Here is a 20,084-nt window from a genome sequence, read left to right as displayed (position 1 = left end):
CCCTGACTCCAGTGTGGGATTTCCCTTTCACTTGCACAGCTGTTTTTTGTTTTGTTTTGTTGTTTTGGGGTCACACCCGGCGGCACTAGGGTTACGCCTGGCCTGGGTCTACACTCAAAAATAGCTCCTGGCAGGCTCAGGGGAGTATATGGAATGCTGGAGGTCGAACCCAGATTCGTCCCAAGTCAACCACATGCAAGGCAAACGCCTTATCGCTGAGCTATCACTCCGGCCCCCACACTTCATTTTTTGTTTGTTTCTTGTTTATCTGTGGCTTATGACATGCCTGGCGATGCTCTAGGGACCCTTCGGGATGCTGGGGATTGAACCCGGGACGGCTGCATGCAACACAAGTGCCCTGCTGCCCCACTGTGCTATCGTTCCACCCTCCCACACCCTGCACCCCCTGATTTCAGAGCGTCCCGGGCCCCCACTCGCCCACAGTTTTCCCGTTCTTTGCCTCTTTGGTGTCCATGTTTTCGGCTTTTGCAAAGCCTCAGTCCTCAGAGCAAAAGGAAAAGAATAACTTCAGTCTTGGCTTCTGAGTGAGTTGGGTTTTCACTCCCTGGAAATTAAATCTGCCTTTTGGCAACAAATTTTGGCGGAGGTCGCTAAACAAACTTAATTTTCCTTTGTGGGAGAAAGCGAAAGGGAGTTATTTTCTTATTTAATCTAAATAATCCCTCACATGAAGCACATGTCATTTCCAGCGATCGGCGGCCGCACGTGACAGGCTGTGAAAGGCAGCGGGAGATGCCAGTGGGGGCCACATTGGGGTGGGTGGATTGGATGGGAAGGGTATCAGGGCCAGGCAAAACCCCAATAAAAGGGGGTTAGAAACAGGGTTTAATCAAGGAAGAGGCTGTGCAGGGAGGTCAGGGGCCTTACAGCCAGTTCCCTAGGCCCAAAGGGGAGGGTGAGGGGGTGGGGTCAAGTTTGGGACTAGAGCGAGGAGTCAGCCAGGGAAAGGATGAAAGGACCAGAGAAAGGGAAAGAGGAGGAGAGGCAGCCAAAGACGGCAGCAGCAGCAGGGAGTCTAGCAAATGGTTTCTCCAGGAATTAGGCAGCAACAGTCCAGCAGGGCTCCCCTCCCACCCCTTGCATTTCAGCCCAGAGGGATGGGCTTATATGTCCCCCCAACTGTCCTCCAGTGGCAATTACAAGGGGCCCTACCTAACTGCCATTTGAACCTTTAAAGGGGCAGGAGCCCTCTTATGGTTGACCAGGGGCCTTAAGGCTCTCTGTTCACCTATAGTGGACTTCTTGCCTGCATATCCCATCAGATTTTGCATCATGAGAAACTTCCAAAGCCACAAAGGGCTCCTGGGCTGCCCCTGCCCACCACAGAGTGCATGGCGATGCTGGTACTGGCCATTCCTCAGACACTGTGGAGAACGATAGGAAGTGGAGGCCAGATAAGGGTAAGGGCACAGCAGCAGTTTGTCCTGCACGCAGCCAATTTGGGTTCGATCCCCAGCATCCCATAGGGTCCCCCGAGCCTGTCAGGTGTGAGTTCTGAGTGCAGAGCCAAGAGTAACCTGAGTGCTTCTGGTGTGGCACAGAAGCCAAAAAAAAAAAAAGAGAGAGAGAGAAAGAAATAACCAACCAGTTTTCAGTTTTCTGAGTGAGGAGTCAGAAGTGGGCAAATGTGTGAGGGGTGTGTGCCAACTCTGAACCCAGTTCTTTTTATTTATTTATTTTTTGGTTTTTGGGTCACACCTGGAGTTACTCCTGGCTCTATGCTCACAAATCACTCCTCGGGGCCGGGCGGTGGCGCTAAAGGTAAGGTGCCTGCCTTGCCTGCGCTATCCTTGGACGGACCGCGGTTCGATCCCCCGGTGTCCCATATGGTCCCCCAAGCCAGGAGCAACTTCTGAGCGCATAGCCAGGAGTAACCCCTGAGCGTTACCGGGTGTGGCCCAAAAACCAAAAAAACCAAAAAAACCAAAAAAAACAAATCACTCCTGGCAGGCTCAGGGGACCACATAGGATGCCGGGATTTGAATCACTGACCTTCTGCACGCAAGGCAAACGCTTTACCTCCATGCTATCTCTCCGGTCCCTGATCCTAGTTCTGTTGGATGCAGAGCCTGGCGTCTGCTTCCCATTAAGCCATGTCCCGGGCCTGTGGAGCTTTTCTCATTTATTGTTTAGGCCATATCTGACTGTGTTCAAATGTCACACCTTGTGGGTTAGGCTGAGGTGAGACTCCAACCTAGGTCAGCCACTCGCAAGACAAGTGCCTCTAACTCCTGTACTATCTCTCTGGCCCGATGTTCTTGAAATCTAAGATCAAAACAGCTGTTTTCTGGTTTTAAAATAAGCCCGACGGGCTAGGGTGATCTTTGCAGCAGCTGGAAGGGCATTTGCTTTGCAGGCATTCAAGCCAAGTTCCATCCCCCGCACCCCGGAACGAGATCTCCCAAGCCTGACCAGAAGTGATCCCCGAGCACAGAGCCAGTAGTAAGCCCTGAGCGTTGGTAGTTGTGGTTGGTCCCCAAAAGCCCAAACCAAAATAAAGTCCAGCCAGCCAGCACACGTCAGGGAGAGGGGAGCAAGGAGATTAAACACGGGAAAAGTGAAGCTTCCAAAGAGTGAGATGTCGTGTGTGTGGTTGGGGTGGGGAGATGCGGCCACCGCCATTTGTCCCTTCTCTGCAATATTAATCTGTCTTCTGAACTGTGGTGGGGAAATAGTTTCAAGGGGGATCATTTTCTGAAAATGCTGGTGGTGAGCCGGGAGCGGTCGCGGGCCTTTTTTTCCCCCCCTAATGCCGCAGTTTAATAAGGAGGGAGTTTTGTGCTACTATTACAAACCGTGTTTGCCAGCGGATACTCAGGTGAAGTGGTGGGATTATGAGCCCATCAAACATGCTTACGCTTCCCGTAATACGATATTAAGTCTAATATTTTTATAGCCCTTCGCTGCCTTCTGATTTCACTGGAGCCGCAAACAACAGTTCCATTTGCAGTTCAATTATGCACATTGGTTTTTGCCCGTACACGGAGCAAATTAGAAATGCAAAAATACCGGAGCAAATTAGAAATGCAAAAATATCTCGGTGGGGGTAGGCGGGGGGGTGGTGGAATTAGTCATTAAAGATACCGATATTTAGGTACAGACAGACTTGAGTAATTGTGTCCCGGGAATTGGAAATGAATTAAAGACAAACAAACACAAATCTCCTCGCGTCCCGAGTCTGTATTTTAATTTAAAATGCGGAGAATTAAGGAGCAGTGTTCAGCCCTGACATATAGCCCCTTTCAGCATTTATTCTCATCACCCTTTAAAGCATAAAGTTCTTCCAATAAAATCCCCGGGCACAGAGAACGGATCTCAGCAACTCTCCTTGGACGGAAACATCAGGCAATTAATGGAATCGGGCAGCATCGCCATTGATAATTAATCCTTGGAAGATTTGCTGACTGGGTTCAAAACGAGCTGCTCGCTCGCTCGCTCACTTGGCGAGGATGCCCCCCTCTACGGGGAGGGTAAGGATGGGGCCATGCTTTTAGGGGATTTGGATCCGAAGTTAAGTGCTTGGCCCTGGAGAAGGGAACCGGCCATCCATCTGCCAAAGGGCGGAGTGGGAGCTGGATTTGGGGTGGGGTGGTGGAGCTCGCATCCTTGCTTTGATCTTTGGCTTCAGAAGCCCCTGACGAGCCAACTCTTTTCGTAACTGGTTTCTGCAGGCCACGTTTATCAGACTTTGAGAAGAACAACTTGCAGACTCGCTTAAGCAAGGGCTTTAGTTGTTGTTTTCTTTCTACCCCATGAGATGTTCTTATAAAACTCATACACAGGGGCCTTAGGGATGGTGCAGCAAGGAGAGCGGCGGCCTGGCACACATCCAGCCTGGGTTCCATCCCTGGCATCGCCTCTGGGCTCCTGAGCCTGAGTGTGGAGGCAGGTGCGACCCTTGTGTAAAATCACCCCATGCGCCATATCTTCAAGCTTAGGTGAACGAGTCTGAATCATAAAATAATAATCCAAACCAGGCCCAGGGTGAAACATGTGTAGTCTGGCAGTCTTCTACCTCGTATCTCCACCTAGCTGCCTGCCAGAACTGTCATTTTTATTCAATCCAGAGACCACTCCTGGGTGGGGCAGTAAGGACATAGTAAGGGCAGATAGCTCAGGCTATCTTGAGCCTATCCTGCCCAGGTTTACATACACGAGAGTCTGTGGTTTGGGCGAAACCAAGAGTAAACAAACAGATACGAAGAAACCAGGAATGGTCTTTTTTGGGATAAAATAAGGTGTAACCTAATGTCCTTGAGCACCACGCCATGTGTGGTCCCCTTGGGAAGGAGTCCTGGCAGGTCCAGTCCTGTCGCCGTCCCATTTGCCACTCTGATCGGGGCATGGGTCTCTCAAATGCCAGCCCCTCTGCAGAGCACAGTATAGTGGTGCAAGAGATGAGTGAGCATCAGGGCTAGCCCCGGGGATGTAGTGGGTACAGCGGGGCCACTGCCACTATCACCAGGAGTGTCCTGGCAGGGCTGAGCTGCCTCTTGGAAAGGGCATTTCTGTGGGAGTGAGTGCTTTGGGGACACGGGGAGGGGAAGGCCCTGGGAGGTGACATTCTAGGGCTCAGGGGTGTCTGGGGCCTGGGCTTGAGTGAGAGATGGTGGAAAGGGAGGGGAAGGCCCTGGGAGGGAGATGCTGGGCCCCTCACTCTTCACTCTGTAGGCTCTGGGGCCTTCTGGGACTCCCCAGCTCCTCAGGAAACTTACTCTCCACTGAAGCAGCCATTTTTCGTGTGTATGTGTGTGCGTGTGCGACTGTGAGAGTCCAAGTGTGGGGTGTGTGGGTCTGTGCGTGTGAATGGGTTTACGTGTGAGTGTGGGGTGCGTAAGTCGGTATGCATGCCTGTAGTTTATGAGAATTGAGTTGCAGCCATGTGTGGTACTGGGTATGGGTGGTGTGTGCGTGAGTGTATATGACTGCGTGAGTGCCTGTGTCAGCATGCCTTCTGCATGTCTCTGGAGGACAGATGGACTTCTTTTTTTCTTTCTTTTTTTTTTGTTTTTTTGTTTTTTTGGGTCACACCGGCGATGCTCAGGGGTTACTCCTGGCTGTCTGCTCAGAAATAACTCCTGGCAGGCACAGGGGACCATATGGGATACCGGGATTCGAACCAACCACCTTTGGTCCTGGATCGGCTTCTTGCAAGGCAAACGCTGCTGTGCTATCTCTCCGGGCCCTTCTTTTTTTCTTTAACTGTATTATTGATTGATTGATTGATTGATTAGTTTCTGGGCCACACCCAGCAGCACTAAGGGGTCACCCCTGGCTCGGCTCTGCACTCAGAAATCACCCCACACGGGATGCAGGGAACTGAACCGGGTCTCTCCCAGGTCAGCAGCACACAAGGCAAATGCACTATCCTACTGCTGTGCTAGCTCTCCAGCCCCAGAGAGTTGGACTTCACTGACGTAGTCGTGGCCAGTGCCCACTGAAGCCCGGTCTTCAAGGCCCTGCCTTGTGTGCTCTGGGATGAGGTGGGGTCGGACCCCCGGTGTGAACAGGGGTAGGGGGCTACCCGTCCTCTGGGACCAGGCTTCTCTTCAATAAAGTATTAGCAGAGCCTCCTTCTGTCCTGCTCCAGAAGCAGGATAGATGGTTCACATATGAGAGCTTCATCATCAGTGTTGCTGGCATGCAAGTGAGATAAATTCAGTTCCTTGGGAGCTCAGCTCCTCCTCAGTCTGCCACGGGAAGGGAGGACCTAGTGTGCTTGTAGGCAGGTGAGACCTGACCAGCAGACACTGGGCCGCCCTGGTTCTGTCACGTTCTCACTAAGTGACCACTTAGAGGGTCCAGTCGGTGACCTGGGCACGGGCCAGAAGTGGCTGGGAAAGAAACTCCCAAAGACACGGGGTGGGGCACCTCCTTTCTGTGGGATGTGGGTCGCCACAGATGAGCTGGGAGGTGGCCGGTCCCCTCAGTCGGCTGCAGTGGGTAGGTCAGGGTCCCTGGCACCCTGAGCTCTTGGCTGATCCACTCACCAGCCATTTCTGGGCCTTGGGGATCTGGGTTTTTCTTCCCAAGCAAGCACCCTGCTGCTGCCCAGTGGGTGTCCTTGGCCATATGGGGGGCTCCCCAGGGTTTGCATCTTCATATGACCCAGTGGACATATGGGATCCTCAGTTGTTGGATGGCTCCTCAGTGGACATATGGGATCCTCAGTGGACAGTTGGATCTCCAGTGGATGGATGGGATCCTTGATGGATGGACGGGATAAAAAATGGTATTCCCATTTGTAAAGTGGGGTGTGGTGGCTCCTCAGCCTCTTAGGAACATTTGAGCGAGGCTCAGAGGCACTCAGGGCCAGCAGATAGGTGGGGCGTCATCAGAACCAGCTGAGCCACCCCACAGGGCCAGGACACCCCGTCCCCATATCCACCCGCAGTGGAGGCATCTGTGCCCTGGTCTCCCTCCTGGAGACAGCCCAGGGCCCTGCTGGACTCTGAGATCGGTGAGTGTCCAGGATCCTGGGGTCGGTGAATGCGAGCAGAGCCCGGGTCCAGGCCCTCATGAGTCTGCAGGGTCTTGTCCTCCAGGCTCAGAGGAGCATGGAAGGAGCTTGGGGTTCTGTTGTTGAGTCAAAGCCACGTGTGGCCAAGACCAGCTCTGTGGGAGACGAGGGGAAGAAGCAGAATCCAACCTTGAGCAGTTCTCCGGGTGTGCAGACGTGACCTCACCTGGCCCTGGGGCGGGGACTCCTCCCTTGTTAGGTAGTGGCCACTGAGCCAGTCCCACCCGCCTGAGGAACTGTTTTCTTCCCCAGTGATGTTGCAGCCTTTTGATTATGATCCCAATGAGAAGAGCAAACACAAGTTCATGGTTCAGTCTCTCTTCGCTCCGGCCGACACCTCGGACATGGAGGCTGTAGTAAGTACCGAGCTGTTTCTTGGGGTGTTGGACGGTTCTGGGGGGTAGCCGGGCACAGTCCTGCAGATCCATTTCTGGCTCTTTTTGCCTCCTTTCATGGAACGTTCCCGAGCATTATTCCCCCCCACAACCCTGGACTTTTCTCTTACTTTCCTGCAGCTGCCCCTTGCTGTGAAGGATTTTTGCGCCTTGGATGGTTTGGGGGAGTTTCTCCAGTTTCCCTGTTCTTCCTGCCACAGGAAAGGGCATGTGTGTCTGTGGGTGTGCCGTCTGCCCTTCTCCGAGCCCCCACTCTAGTGATGGGGGAGCAGTGGGCTTCTGAACACCCTCCTATCTGCCAGGCTGTCTCTTTGCGGGGTTTGGGGCGCACGAGTTATTGCTTTTGCTTTTCCCTTTAGATTCCTCCTCTCCCCCCACCCCCATATCCATGTCTGATTTCAGTAATTGAAGCTGACTTCATTTTCATCAAACATAAGATGTTTATATTACCAATTCCATTACCAATTCCCCTGGGGAAACACCATCGTGCGCACATCTCTGAGTGAGGGAGCAGTGGTCCTGGTGTGACAGCTCGGCTCCCACCCTAGCCCCTGGGGTGGCTGTTTCAGCCCTACTGGGGAACCCTCGATTTTTTCATCACTTCCCAGCTTGCCAGCCCAGCTGCAGGGACTGCCCGGAGTGTTAGAATTTAGTGGGGTTCGTGTCCTAGGGCCTCACCAGTTGGGGAAAGCCTTGAGGAGCATCTTCATGGCTGTCAGACTTGGGTGGCAGGACCAGAAGGTGAACCAGGTGCTGGTGACCAGCTATCTTTCCCCCCTCCCCAATGTTTTAGGGGTTTTCCTGGGGCCTGGGCTGGGGCCTATTGGCCTGTGTTCGCACACCCACACCCGGGTGCAGCAGACCCAAGTGCCTTGAGCTTGGGAGTTACAAGCTCGGATTCAGGGTTTGGGGCATGTAGCCGTGTCTATATGGCAGACTAGCTCTAGGACCTTGGTAAGAGCTCTGAGGGCTGGACCCAAAGAGCTGGACTGAGGATGCTTGTCACCTTGGTGGGGGACCTATTCCAGGGCCAGGTACAGGTCTGCAAAGGGGAGCCCCACTTTTATTTGAAGGGCCAGCGGCCAGAGAGAGGGGACAAAAAGATGAAAGGCGTGGGGCGGGGTGTGGGGGAGACTGATTAATTTGCCCCACTGGGCCTCACCATCCCCAGTAAACTATATCCCCATGGTTTGTGCTGCACTTCCACTGAAGAAGCAGGTTAGCGACAAAGAATTAATAAGCCAAGCCAGTCAGGAAAGAATCACAGAGCCTGTAGCTTTTCATGATCTCTCTGCGCCCAATGCCAGAATTGCTCTTTATTCAGTTCAAAATATAACCAGGTGGGCAGGGTGGAGTAAGATATGGGTGGGCTTTTACATTTCAAAGGAAAAGCTTGGTGGGGGCGGGGAAAAGGGGGGAATGCCTTTGTTTTGGATTAATTGCCAGGTGCCACCTTACAACCCCCCCAGCTCTTGCTTTTCTGTTCAGTCATTTCGGGTTTGGGGTCACACCTGGTGATGCTGGGATTTTGTGACTGCTCAGCTGCCCCTTGTTGACCTCAGGGGGAACCTTTGTAGTGAACTGGGGTTGGTCGCCTGTCCTATTGCTCTGACTCAGCCCCCCAGTCTTTTGTCTGACACTCAGATCGTCACACACTAGTGCACTGACCACTCAGCCGGGACTCCTCACTTCGTCTGTCCCTTTCTGGTGTCTCCTTTGTTCCGCTGTGACTGAGACCAGGCAGGCGTCTCCTTGCCAGCTTCACTCCCCGCCTTACCCAGTGTTTCCATCTGATCCGAGGGAGAAACCCAGGGCCCCGAACTGTCTTACCTGATTGCCACATCCTGGCACCTATATCCCAAGCCTGGTGGGATGATTTTCTGCCACTAAGGGTGTTTGTGGTGATGCCCCATGGCTTCCCTGTCCAGAGCCAGCTGCCCCACCCCTGTGTGCCTCAGTCTGTTAGGTCAGACTACCAGATGACGCTGGGGTGACCTCCTCCCTCCTTATTATCTGTTGCTCTCCCCGGAGGTATTGCACCCTTCCAAGCGATAAGGGCTTCCTGCATGGGTGTGGGGCCCACAGCCACCCCCATATCAGACTGTGCCCTCCCGAGCCAGGGTCACTCTTCGGAGACCCCCTTTCCAAAACCTTCACAGAGACTGGCCGGAGCAGACGGGGCTAACTTGAGATGTGAGCGTTGTGAGCCAGGTTTTGTGCCATGTGTGATAAATATTCCGGAGCTCTTGTGATTTTTTTTTCCCCCCATCTTGTCATGTTCAAAATATTGAAATCTCCGCAGACTTTTTTTTTTTTTTTTTTTTTTTTTTTTTTGGTTTTTGGGCCACACCCAGTAACGCTCAGGGGTTACTCCTGGCTATGTGCTCAGAAGTTGCTCCTGGCTTGGGGGACCATATGGGACACCGGGGGATCGAACCGCGGTCCGTCCAAGGTTAGCGCAGGCAAGGCAGGCACCTTACCTTTAGCGCCACCGCCCAGCCCCAGACTTTTAAGTTCTTTATTTGATATACATCAAGGCTTTCTCATTAAGGCTATTTTTTCCCCCTGCAATTGTCAGTTGTAAGAAGGAAATTATTCTTCTCACGGCTTTACAATATCCTCATTATTAAATTTAAATTGTTTTAGTGGAAGGAAGCAAAACCGGAAGACCTCATGGATTCGAAACTTCGATGTGTGTTTGAATTGCCAGCGGAAAATGATAAACCCGTAAGTATGTTCATGTTCCGGGTCCCACTGCGGTTGAATGTTGCCGCTTGACACTTATTGGCATCCCATGTCCTGCACGACCGAGATTGGAGCTGGCAAATTATCTTCCCCTTTTTGATGAATCTTAAAAATAAAAAGAATCCGCAGCCAACCCAGCCAGCAGCAGCTTTCGGGGCTCGGGCACTGAAGAAATGTCAACAGGCCAGGTTGCTGTGACGAGTGATCAGTTAGAACCAGAAGACCATGGCATAGAGCGCTGTCTGGGGAGTCTTGTATCGCTGCCTTCCTGTGCTCAGTCCTTGATTCCAGGAGGCTAGGAGCCTGTCCTATGCCTGTTGCATGTCCAGTACATGCCTTTCCCCCAATGCACTGGGTCTTCTTGCTGCTTCCCCAAGGGCCCTAGTACCCCTTCTGCAGCTGGACAGGAGTAGATGGGTGCTGACGATAGCCCGGAACCTGGGAAGGGCGGTCCAGGCTGCTCCTGTGTTCAGCAGAGCACTGCGAACCCTGCTGTGGCACTTGGTTTTGTTTGGTTTCTGTTTCTTTGTTTTTTGTTTTGGGCCACACTCAGGGCACTCAGGGGTTACTCCTGGCTCTGCGCTCAGGGGTTACTCCTATCAGGTTCATGGGACCCTATGGGATGCCAGGGATCGAACCTGGGTCCATCCTGAATCAACGGTGTGCAAGGCAAATGCCCTACCGCCGTTCTGTGGCTCTGGCCCCAGCTGCTGTGGCACTTGGGACTTGGCCATGTGTTGCCACATTCTGCCATAGTCTTTGGGGGCCTGTGTCAGCTCTGCTCCAGAGTAGAGAGCAGCATTTGCCCTGTGTGTTCGGGAAGGTGGCAGCTACCTGTGGCGAGCCTGTGTCCTGCAGTGGGGTTCCCATGCCCATGGTAGGGGAGCAGAACCTGCAGGCGGCGGGGCTTATTCACCGGGTCTGTGTGCCCCAGTTCCTTTGGCTCTATCGCATTCATAGCTGCAGTCACAGTTCATCTCATTGGGAGTGGGTATCCTGGCAGTTTTGGCCCCCGGGGATGTCGTGGGGGGCTACAGAGCTTTTCCCTTTGGTCTTGGCCTGGACGTCCCACGTACATATGCCTACCGCACCCATTCTCCGCTTTGTGGCTCATGGCTGAGGGGCCCTGACTCAGCCTGAATCTGGGGGTGCGGAAGGCCTGGCTCTGAAGCCTCAGTTTCGTCTCAGTCTCAGCCTCGCTTTCTGCTCTGCCCTTTACTCATCATTTCCAGTTGCTGGAGATGACAGAGGCTGGATCAAGTGATCCAGTCTCGAAACCAGTGGGCTGAAATGTGGCCCCGAGAACGACTAGACTTCTCATAAGCGAAACAAAAATCCTGGATTCCAGAGGCGGTGACGCTCTGGCTCTTTTCTCCTCGATCAGCATGACATAGAGATCAATAAACTCGTCTCCACCGCGGCTTCCAAGACCGAGGTCCCCACACTGGCCAAGTCCCTGAGCCCAGCACTGGAGGATGCAGAGGTGAAGAAAGTGATGGAGGAGTGTAGGCGGCTGCAGGCCGAGGTCCAGCGGCTGCGGGACGAGAACCGACACTTCAAGGTAAGGAGGAGGCTCCTTCCCACTGGGCCCGACGTCTGTCAAGTCTCATTCACTTCCTGTCCCCTCCACACTGTGCCTTCTTCCAGGGTTCCATTGCCGTTTACGCTGGGCCCCTCAAAAAGAGTTTGAATGATTCAGACTCTTCCTCCACACCCGTTGACGAACAAACCTTCCCTCCACCCCCTGGTGCACAAGGGCGACCGTCCCCAGCACAGATTGCAGCTGTCACAGGGCTCTGGGACCCACAGGAGCTGTTGCGAGGTCATGGATAAAGGTGTCTACTTAGATAGTTCAACCACAGCGGGCTCTGGATGGGGAGCAGTGCAGGGCCCCTCCCCAAGCGTGGCCATGGGGTACCTCTGCGCCTCCCAGACTCCTTCACTGGGCTCCTTGCAGCTGGAAAAGCTTGTCAGGAGCAATGTTCCAAACATCTGATCTGAGGAACTCGGGTAGTGGCTTCAATATATATATACCGGTATATTTTTTTTTTTGGTAAGCCTGCTCTGGTCTCTTCCTCTTGATCATGCCTCCAAGCGTGTAATAGGTTTCGCTCCTGAGCTCCCGCGACACCAGGTACACAAAATAAACAGGATCAGTTCATTCCAGCCGACTTCTCCCCTCGCCCCTTCTGCTGGGGCCGCTCCGCCTCTTGGCAGAAATCTCCCTCCATCTCCTTTTCTGTCACCTCTCTCGGGGAGAGGTAAATTACGGATCCTGACTCTTCCCTTTTTGCCCGGGAATCTCAGATCTGCCTAAAGCTTTGTCTTGAGTGTATTTCTCTTCTAAAATAGGGTTCTGTGGCGCTTAAAATGATGAATCTGGGGAAAGGGCTTTCTGTAGAAACCCAGTCAAATAAATGTGTATTTTGCTGTGCTCGATTTTTTTCCCCCTTCTTGAAGTTAATCTAATAACGCCAGTCATTTATCAGCTGGGCCTGGATATTGGCCGGGCCCCACGAGCAGAATATCTTTAAAATATTATCAGACCAGTCTTGACATCAGAAGATTCTTTTTCCTGCCAGATGCCGATGGCGGGTTTCATGTTCTTTTATTCTTTCTCCTTCGAATAGTGAGTTTCCTTAGGGGCTCCCCTGTACCCGCTCTCTCAGGGAGACTGGCTGAAGTGGGTCCTTCCATGGGCAACAGCAATACACCCATGTCCAGCTGAACACTGGCCCTTGGTAGACATGGCCAAATTAAGAGGATGGAGGAAATTGTTTCATTTGGAGCATCATTTACTTCGTTTCCAGGGCCACCCCCTTTCACTGTGTTTTTTTTTTTTTTTCCCTGTTGTCATTTCTGTACACATAGCTCAGGGCTGGAGCAATGGCACAGAAGGGAAGGTGTTTGCCTTGCATGAAGCCTACCCTGGTTTGATCCCGGCACTGTCTCTGGTCCTCCCATGGACAACCGAGGGTGGTCCCATAGCTCAGAGCCAGGAGTCAGCCCTGAGCACTGCAGTTTGGCCCTCAAATACCCCTTGTTGCCCCCTGCAAAACAAAACCCAGACCCCGATGGAGGAGTTGGTTCAGGGTGCCTGATAGCAGAAGGGCAGGGGGTGGGTGGGTCCTGAGATTAAGGGGCGACAGGCAGGCTCTGAAGACCTTGAAGTCAGTGGCCTGCCTTCCCTTGGTCATCTGACGAGGGATGAGCTGGCGAACCTTCCTCAGGGCCCTCTGCCTCGTTCTTCGGTCGGCCGGGGGCTTCCTTGTCTCCGCCTGCCCAACGAGGCCTTGCCAGAACGCTGGGCTGAGCATAGTTGGCTTCCGCCCTGCTCTTGTCCCAGCTGTGACCCTCTCGTCCACTCCAGCAGGAAGAAGATGGACTGCGGATGCGGAAGGCCGTGCGGAGCAGCAGCCCCACGCCCGCCCTGGCCTCGGCGGCCACAGGCAAGGAGGAGGGCCTGAGCGCCCGGCTGCTGGCACTGGTGGTGCTGTTCTTCATCGTGGGCGTCATCATCGGCAAGATCGCCTTGTAGAAGCAGCATGCGGATTGGCCGGCGGGCGGCGCGTTCCCCATCACCATGTGTATAAAGAAACCAGTATCTGACGACATCTCACAGGTCTTGCCTTTCAGTCCCCCCTCTCCCTGCTGGTGCGTCCGCGCACGCGCAACCATATAGCTACCAACAACCAACCTTGTAGGAAGTCGGGCCCGGCCGTCTCCCCAGAGCAGGAAGAGCTCGGTGGAGGCCACGAACCCTGAAGCCGCAGGCCGCAGGTCGTGGCCGTGGCAGAATGTCAGTGGCATCCAGAGCCGGGGACATGCCCGCTGGGCCTCCGCTCTCAGGATAGGACACTCGGTCTGGCCCCTCGGGGAGCCAGGGCCCAGCGCAATGCAAGGAGACACCCCCACCCCCGCACGCTGCTCCCCACCCCCTGCTGCCCCTCTTGCTCCTCCCGCCCATGCTGTCAGCTCCCCCAGCCGGAGAGAAGGGCCTGGCACCCCTGTGCACGTAGGGGGCGGGGGGTGCTGTGTTCCCCCCGGAGCTGCCTGGCCTCCTGGAACTGAGAGTTGATGCTTCGTTTCCTTCAAGCGACCAGGCTCCCTCGCTGGGTTCACACAGCAAAGGCAGCTGGGAGGGTCCCAAGGTGGCGACCACGCACCTAACTTATTGAATGGAGCTCATTTCGCGGGGCCAGGGGCAGAGCAGGCCTCTTGTCTGCTGCACATTCAGCTCTGGGAAGGGGGCAGCTGTCTGGGGGCCAGGGGGTACCCGCCAGGATGGGCTTCTTTGGAACGAAGTGGCCAGTGTGGAGGACAGTCTTCAGGTGACGGTCTGTCTGCCTTACCCCTTCCCCAGGAAGCCAGGAGCGGCCCCCCATCTGGTTCCCTCGCTTGCACTCCTGTTCCCAGCACACACAATGCCCCGGAGTCTGGGGCTCCGGCTGGGTGCTGGCCAGTGGGGGTTACGGGCTCCTGGGTCATCGTCCATCGAATGGTGATTGAGAGTTTGACTGTGAATCGAATTTATGCCGTGAAAGACCAATCCAATTCCGTTTGACTATGTAGCATCTTTAAAAGAAATGAAAATAAAGCCCCAAATTAAAAGTTCTTCCATTGTCTCCTGTTCCAGTTACTGTAGGGCGGGCATGAGGGCTATTTTAGCAGCAGCTCCAGTGTCACCGGAAGGGTGATTAAAGGTTTTTATCAGTGACAATTGCATGCAGTTCTGACTCAACTACATACATACATACATACATACATACATACATACATACATACATACATACATACACATATGGTTCATTGCCAGAGTCTGCAGGGCCCTTAACCTGCTGGAGGCCAAGCAAGCAAGACTCTGACAAGATGCTTTTCTTTAAGCCTAATTTAATAAACAGGGAGGATAGAAAGGCCAGGGGCCTTATGACAAACCCTTGGGCCAGGAGAGGGAGAAAGGGGGAGATAGAGCTGGGTTTGGGACCAGGTTAAGGTCAGATTAAGGGCCAACTGCAAGGAACAGGTATACAAGGTAAAAGGATCAACTGTCCAGGAAAACAGAGCTGAGTCCAGTAGAAATCAGAGCAAGCCACAGCCATGAGTAGAAACTATTTGCTAGTCCACAGTTGCCACTCAACTGCCACTTTCAACTCCCGCCTCAAGCTTCACTTACAGTGGATGGTTTTATTCTTGCTCCCATCAAACTGCCATCAATGACAGTTGACTAAGATCTTTCCTAGAGGGGCAACCCCTTTTATGGCTGGTATGACAGGAGTAATACAGTTATGTAGGACAAGAATGCATGTCATGGGCACAACTTACACATTTGCATGCACATCGGCTTCAGGAAGTACAAGAATGCAGCTGCTGGAAATTCGGGGCCTGGCTTGGGTCCCATGGTGCCGCGTGGAAATTAGGTCCTTGTTCCCTGCTGCCGATCCTGAGCTCTGGTCCTTGGAGCTCTCCAACTCCTGATGAATTTTATTTTGGGGGAATGGGAGGTGTTGGGCCATACCTGGCAGTGCTCAGGGCTCACTCCTCGCTCTGTGCTCAAGGATCACCCCAGCAGTTCTGGGGAAGAGGCATCTGGTGTGCCAAAGGTCAAACATAGGTCTGGCTGCATCTTGTACTAGCCCTCTGGACCCTGCTGCTTGGGGGTATTTAGGGAGGAGGATAGGAGCACGCCCAGCAGTGTGCAGGGCTCACTCGTGGCTCTGCACTCAGGGATCACTCCTGGTGGGTTTGGGGGGACCTTATGCTGAAGATTAAACCAGGCTCAGTGGCATATAAGGCCAAATGAAGCCATCCCATTGCAAGAAAATGCCTGGGAATAAAACACAAGTGAGAGGATGCATTGCCAGAGGTCACCTGGGTTGTGATGTCGAGAAGAGCAAAGAATGTGCGTGAAACTCGAAACCATTCCCGGAAGCCTCATCCTGTTGTCTCTGTGTGAGTTTGTGTGTGGAGGGGGAGGCACTGCACCCCTCTTGTGAAGTCACTTCTGTCTGGGCAGGAAAAAGAGCAGATGCATGGAGGAACCTGGCCAGGGGGACCATGCCAGTGCAGCTAGGTTCGCAGCAGAAGGGACCCAGCCTTGGGACCTACTTGTAGCAATGCCCCCCCCTCCTCACGGCTCTCACTGGAACATAGGAGCAATAACAACCTTCCCCCCAACCTTCATTGATCAAAATTTTCATCTGATCATTTAAGCTCATGCATGATGCAAAATGCCTCTTGGCCTCCGAAAGAAAGACAGAGGTCGTATCATTGGGAGGCGTGAGAAGCCAGTTTTTATTTATTTAATTTTTTTTACCCCTCTTCCTCGTTTGCATGTTTTCTCTCTGGTCTTCTGAACCACCGGCACTAGCGGTAATAAATCCTGATAAAATCAAAATTGATTTTTACCAGTGGACAGTTTATGCCCGGAGAGACGGCTTAAACCTACATAACACAGGGTGGGGAATGAAGAGCCTCCAGCGAACCGTGCAAACCTAAGCACTTTCGTACAAATCCCAGCCCCGGAATTGCTATCACAAAGTATCAGGGCTGGACTTGCAGGCTGAGTCGAGTCAGATAGAAGTGAAGGTGGCGATAGCTTAGAGCTAAAGAGCCTCTCAAATTAATTGGAAAACAAGTACGTGTGTGTACGAGTAGGAGCCGCCTATGTGCCATACATCAGGGGCTTAACGTTTTCAAACGAGACCTCTATTTTTTGCACACGCCAACCTTTAGAGTCGCAACTACAGAATCTGTGCCTAAGCCTAAGGCCATTTGTCATTTCGTTCCTTCTCAAGAACAGACTTGTTTTCATGGTTCTCATTTGTTTGAGATCCTTGATGAAAAGGGAGGGAGTCAGAGATATCGGGTTCATGCATGGAGCCCTATGGGACCCCAGAACCATGATTTTGCCTCCCAGGCCTTCAAACCAAGATGGAGGTCCTGTGCCCCATTCGTGCCGGCTGTGGCACTACTCCCAGTGGCATGTCCGGGGTCCCACATAGAGACTGATCTGTCTCTTCTTAAGGACTCTAGAGTACCCCCAAACCATCTGACTCATGGTTCCCTCTCAGCAAGAACCTCCCTCACATACCTGTGCCTGAGCAAGCAGAAAGCAGTCCTCCATGAACCCCTAGCCCCCATCTTTCCAGTGTCCCCTGAGTCATAGGTATAGTATCACCCCCTTACTTTGGAAAACACTGGTTGAGGGGAAGGGGAGTTTAGAACGTTCTAGAATCCCTGGGATACCTTCACTGGCTTTCTTGTACCTTCTAATCTGCCCCAGGCATGTCTCCTGAGGTCTGACCACTAAGCTAACTGTAGCTTAGGTCAATAGAGTGTACGAGGACACAGGTGACCGGGCCAGCCCACAGAGGGGTCAGTGAGCTCCTGGAGTGAGTTGATGGGGTTTAGTTGAAGCTGTACTTTTTTTTTTTTTAACTAAACCTTGCCAAGACAGCTGCTCTGACTGTCCAGCTGTTGACTGGGACAGGGAAGTGCATTTCCAGCACATTCCTCTGGACATCACCCTCCCCACGACACCGGCTGTGAGCCCAAGGCTGTTGATGCCGAGGAAACAGAAGGGGCCCAAGGTTTGGGCAGTATTGAGTTATAGAGAACCATGTAGGTAGTATGCAAAGGGGTCACTGCCCGGTTCAGCTATGCAGACCCTTGTCCTCTTGTATTTGCTGGGGGGGCCCCAGCACTTCATGTAAGGATGGACCATCTTGGGCATCGGGACTTAGATGCAGGACCCTGAACTTTCCCATGTGCCATTGTGCTTTCTGCCTTAGGTCTGAGTCTTAGAACATTCCAGCACATTCTAGAAGATAGGACCTGGGGCAGCCCCTGGACCTGGTCAGAGAGGATGGAGGAGATTGAGGATCAGCTGAGCTGCTGTCTTAGGACAACCCCCTCCCCCAGTGAGCAGGGCGCATTTCCCCAAAATCACCCAAGGCAGCAACAAGACACAGGGGTAGGTCAGGGGTAGGCTAGAGAGACTGGAAAGGATTTTGTAGCAGGATCCCCTCTCCATCCCACATCCCCTGCCTGGTCAGGCTCACTCTCCTCTACCTTGCTTTGAACCCTCTCTACCCCGCCAGCTACCCAGGAACCCCAGTCTCTCTCTCCCCATAGACTATTGTTAGCTTCAATCATGGCTCAGATAGAAATGGGGTTCCTTTTGGTTTTCCTTATAGAGGTGTTTTGAAAAATGTTTGAGTCAGAAAACATAGAAGCAATTGTGATGCGAGTTTTCAGGGACGCTGGCCCGTGGAGGCGGGCCCATAGTAATTACCTCCTTTTTTCTCCCTTAATGGAATGAATTCATTAGACAACGTCTTCGTGAAATGTGTAGTAAAGAAAGGAAAAGCTTGCTGGGAAAAAAATATCGCTATCTACTCTGCTGCTATATATATATATATATATATATATATATATATATATATATATATATATATATATATATATATATATATATATATTTGCAGTGATGATGCTTTGGATCGCAGCCATGATATGGATTACTTTGATTAAAAAAATGTCAGTTGAATAAAACAAGCCTGGGGTCATGGCTGGCGGCTGCCAGACAAATGCTAACGTTTATTTCCAAACCAGGATGCGGCAATGCCAATCACAATGATTTCATTTAGGTCTGTTGGCTAATGGGGGTGGGTGCAGGACATAATGCTTCAGGCCAGCAAGCTAGTCTGAGATGCACAGGCCACGGGAGTCACTGTCCTAAGGAGCCCCCCAAATCCCCGAGAGCCGTCTGCTGAAACGAGTCTCTGACTTGGATTTTTCTCTGCTAGCACCCACAAATCTGAGATCTCAGCAGCTTCACTGAGGCCTCCTGCTAAGGCCTGTCTCCGGGTGATAGATGGTTCTTAGCCTGGGCGTCAACTTTGCCTGCAATGCAGAAAGGCTGGGAACCTGGGGGGAGATGGCTCCCACCTCCTGTTTCTTTGCTGTGGATTTTTAGAAGCAGCTGCCACCTTTGGCCTTTGCCTCTTGGCACAGAACTCACAGAGAAGGAAACTGTCCCCCATTGATTTGTGGCCCTGAGATTGTTCCCAAGGCGGATACCAAGCATTCACCAGGTGGCCTCCTGCTCGAGGGGCCTAGAAATAGCTAACTCCGGGAATGTGCTTGTTTGGCTCCAATCCTCAGTCAAAAGCATCCGTAGACGCACAGACAACGTGAGTTTCTTGTTCCTGTTGTTCGCAGTTTCCTTTGCCAAGACAATCTAGAAGCTGCTGCCGTCAGGCGCATCCTAAAGAGAAATCCAGGCCCTTTCTTGAAGTGTCTCCTGTCCTCGGTGATGAGTGGACCACAGGCCCAGCGACCCCTGACCTCTCCCCATCCGGGGAAAAGTTGTCAGGCTTGGAGCCACTCTGGCTCTGACCTCAGTGAAGATTCTTGGTGAGGTCTTTTTGTGTGTTGTTTTTTGAGAACTGGGCATTTTAAGAGGCGCCCGGGAGTTCCTTTTGTTTTCTCAGCATTTATGTTTTTGGAGTTGTGTTTCCTGTTGGGACATGGAATTTGTGAATGAAGTTGCCATTGTCTTGTGGGTTATTGTGTGTGTGTTGAGGTGAAGCCGCCCTTGATGACTGATTTGACGTTTCTGACCCATCTGTGGCGCCCCCAGACCACCCTCCCCAGGGAGCAATTTCAGAGTTTCAGGGAACACAGCACGTAGGTCAATGCAGAACCCATTGATAGGTGTATCCGAGAAGAGCTAGGCCAGACTGCCCCCAACCTGTTTCTGTGGACCCTGAAACTGGCACAAATGAGAAATCTGGCACAGATTTGGGTGTGGGTGTCCTGTGTCAGAAAGTAGATCAAGGGTCCAGCTCCTCTTGGGCGAGCTAGGTTGCTCCCTGTTCCCCCAAATCCTGCTGTGGGGTCTCTTCCCCAGGCCATAATAGGCTCCTGAAGGCAAATGTTTGCACTTTTCTTGCAGACATAGCACCTTCATGAAAGACAGCAAGCAGCCAAGGGGTGGCATGAACCACTGCCCAAGCCCACAGCTATGACCCCCAAAGGCTCCCATCAGACCCCTTGGTGCAGGGCCTGCTGTGAGTGTCAGTGCATGTGCTGGGCAGGCAGGGACCTCTTAGTGACTCTGGCTCCCACGTAGACCTCCTGACATGCAGACACTGGAGGATAGGCACAGCTCCTGAGTGCCACCAGGCAGGGCATTGGAGGTGGCTGTCTCCTGTGCCACTCACATCGGGGCAGATTTTCTTATGTGCTGGGCCACCCTGCCTTGCCCATGCCCTCTGGTTCACTTGGAAGGCACCAAAGCTTCTTTTTTTTGGGGGGGGGGCATACTTGGTGATGCTCAGAGGTTACTTCTTTTTTTTTTTTTTTTTGGTTTTTGGACCACACCCGGTGATGCTCAGAGG

The 20,084-nt window shown here is 52.7% G+C and overlaps 1 protein-coding gene across 2 annotated transcripts in view; it reads left to right on the top strand.

Moving 5' to 3' along the window:
- Positions 1 to 14,295, top strand: part of VAPB (VAMP associated protein B and C) — a 28,741-nt gene extending 14,446 nt beyond the window's left edge. Inside the window, exons 3-6 of one of the 2 annotated variants that reach the window (XM_049776366.1) lie at positions 6,794 to 6,897; positions 9,583 to 9,663; positions 11,066 to 11,242; positions 13,055 to 14,295. In XM_049776366.1, the coding sequence (XP_049632323.1) occupies positions 6,794 to 6,897; positions 9,583 to 9,663; positions 11,066 to 11,242; positions 13,055 to 13,219 (527 nt within the window). In that variant the 3' untranslated portion in view covers positions 13,220 to 14,295. Of the gene's footprint in view, positions 1 to 6,793; positions 6,898 to 9,582; positions 9,664 to 11,065; positions 11,243 to 13,051 lie in introns of both variants that reach the window. The other variant, XM_049776365.1, reaches the window with a different exon arrangement.
- The last annotated feature ends 5,789 nt before the right edge of the window (positions 14,296 to 20,084 follow it).

This window comes from Suncus etruscus, chromosome 7 (genome assembly GCF_024139225.1).
Source record: "Suncus etruscus isolate mSunEtr1 chromosome 7, mSunEtr1.pri.cur, whole genome shotgun sequence".
Taxonomy (NCBI): domain Eukaryota; kingdom Metazoa; phylum Chordata; class Mammalia; order Eulipotyphla; family Soricidae; genus Suncus; species Suncus etruscus.
Note: the sequence above shows the minus strand (reverse complement) of the source record. Positions and strands in the feature narration are given on the sequence as shown.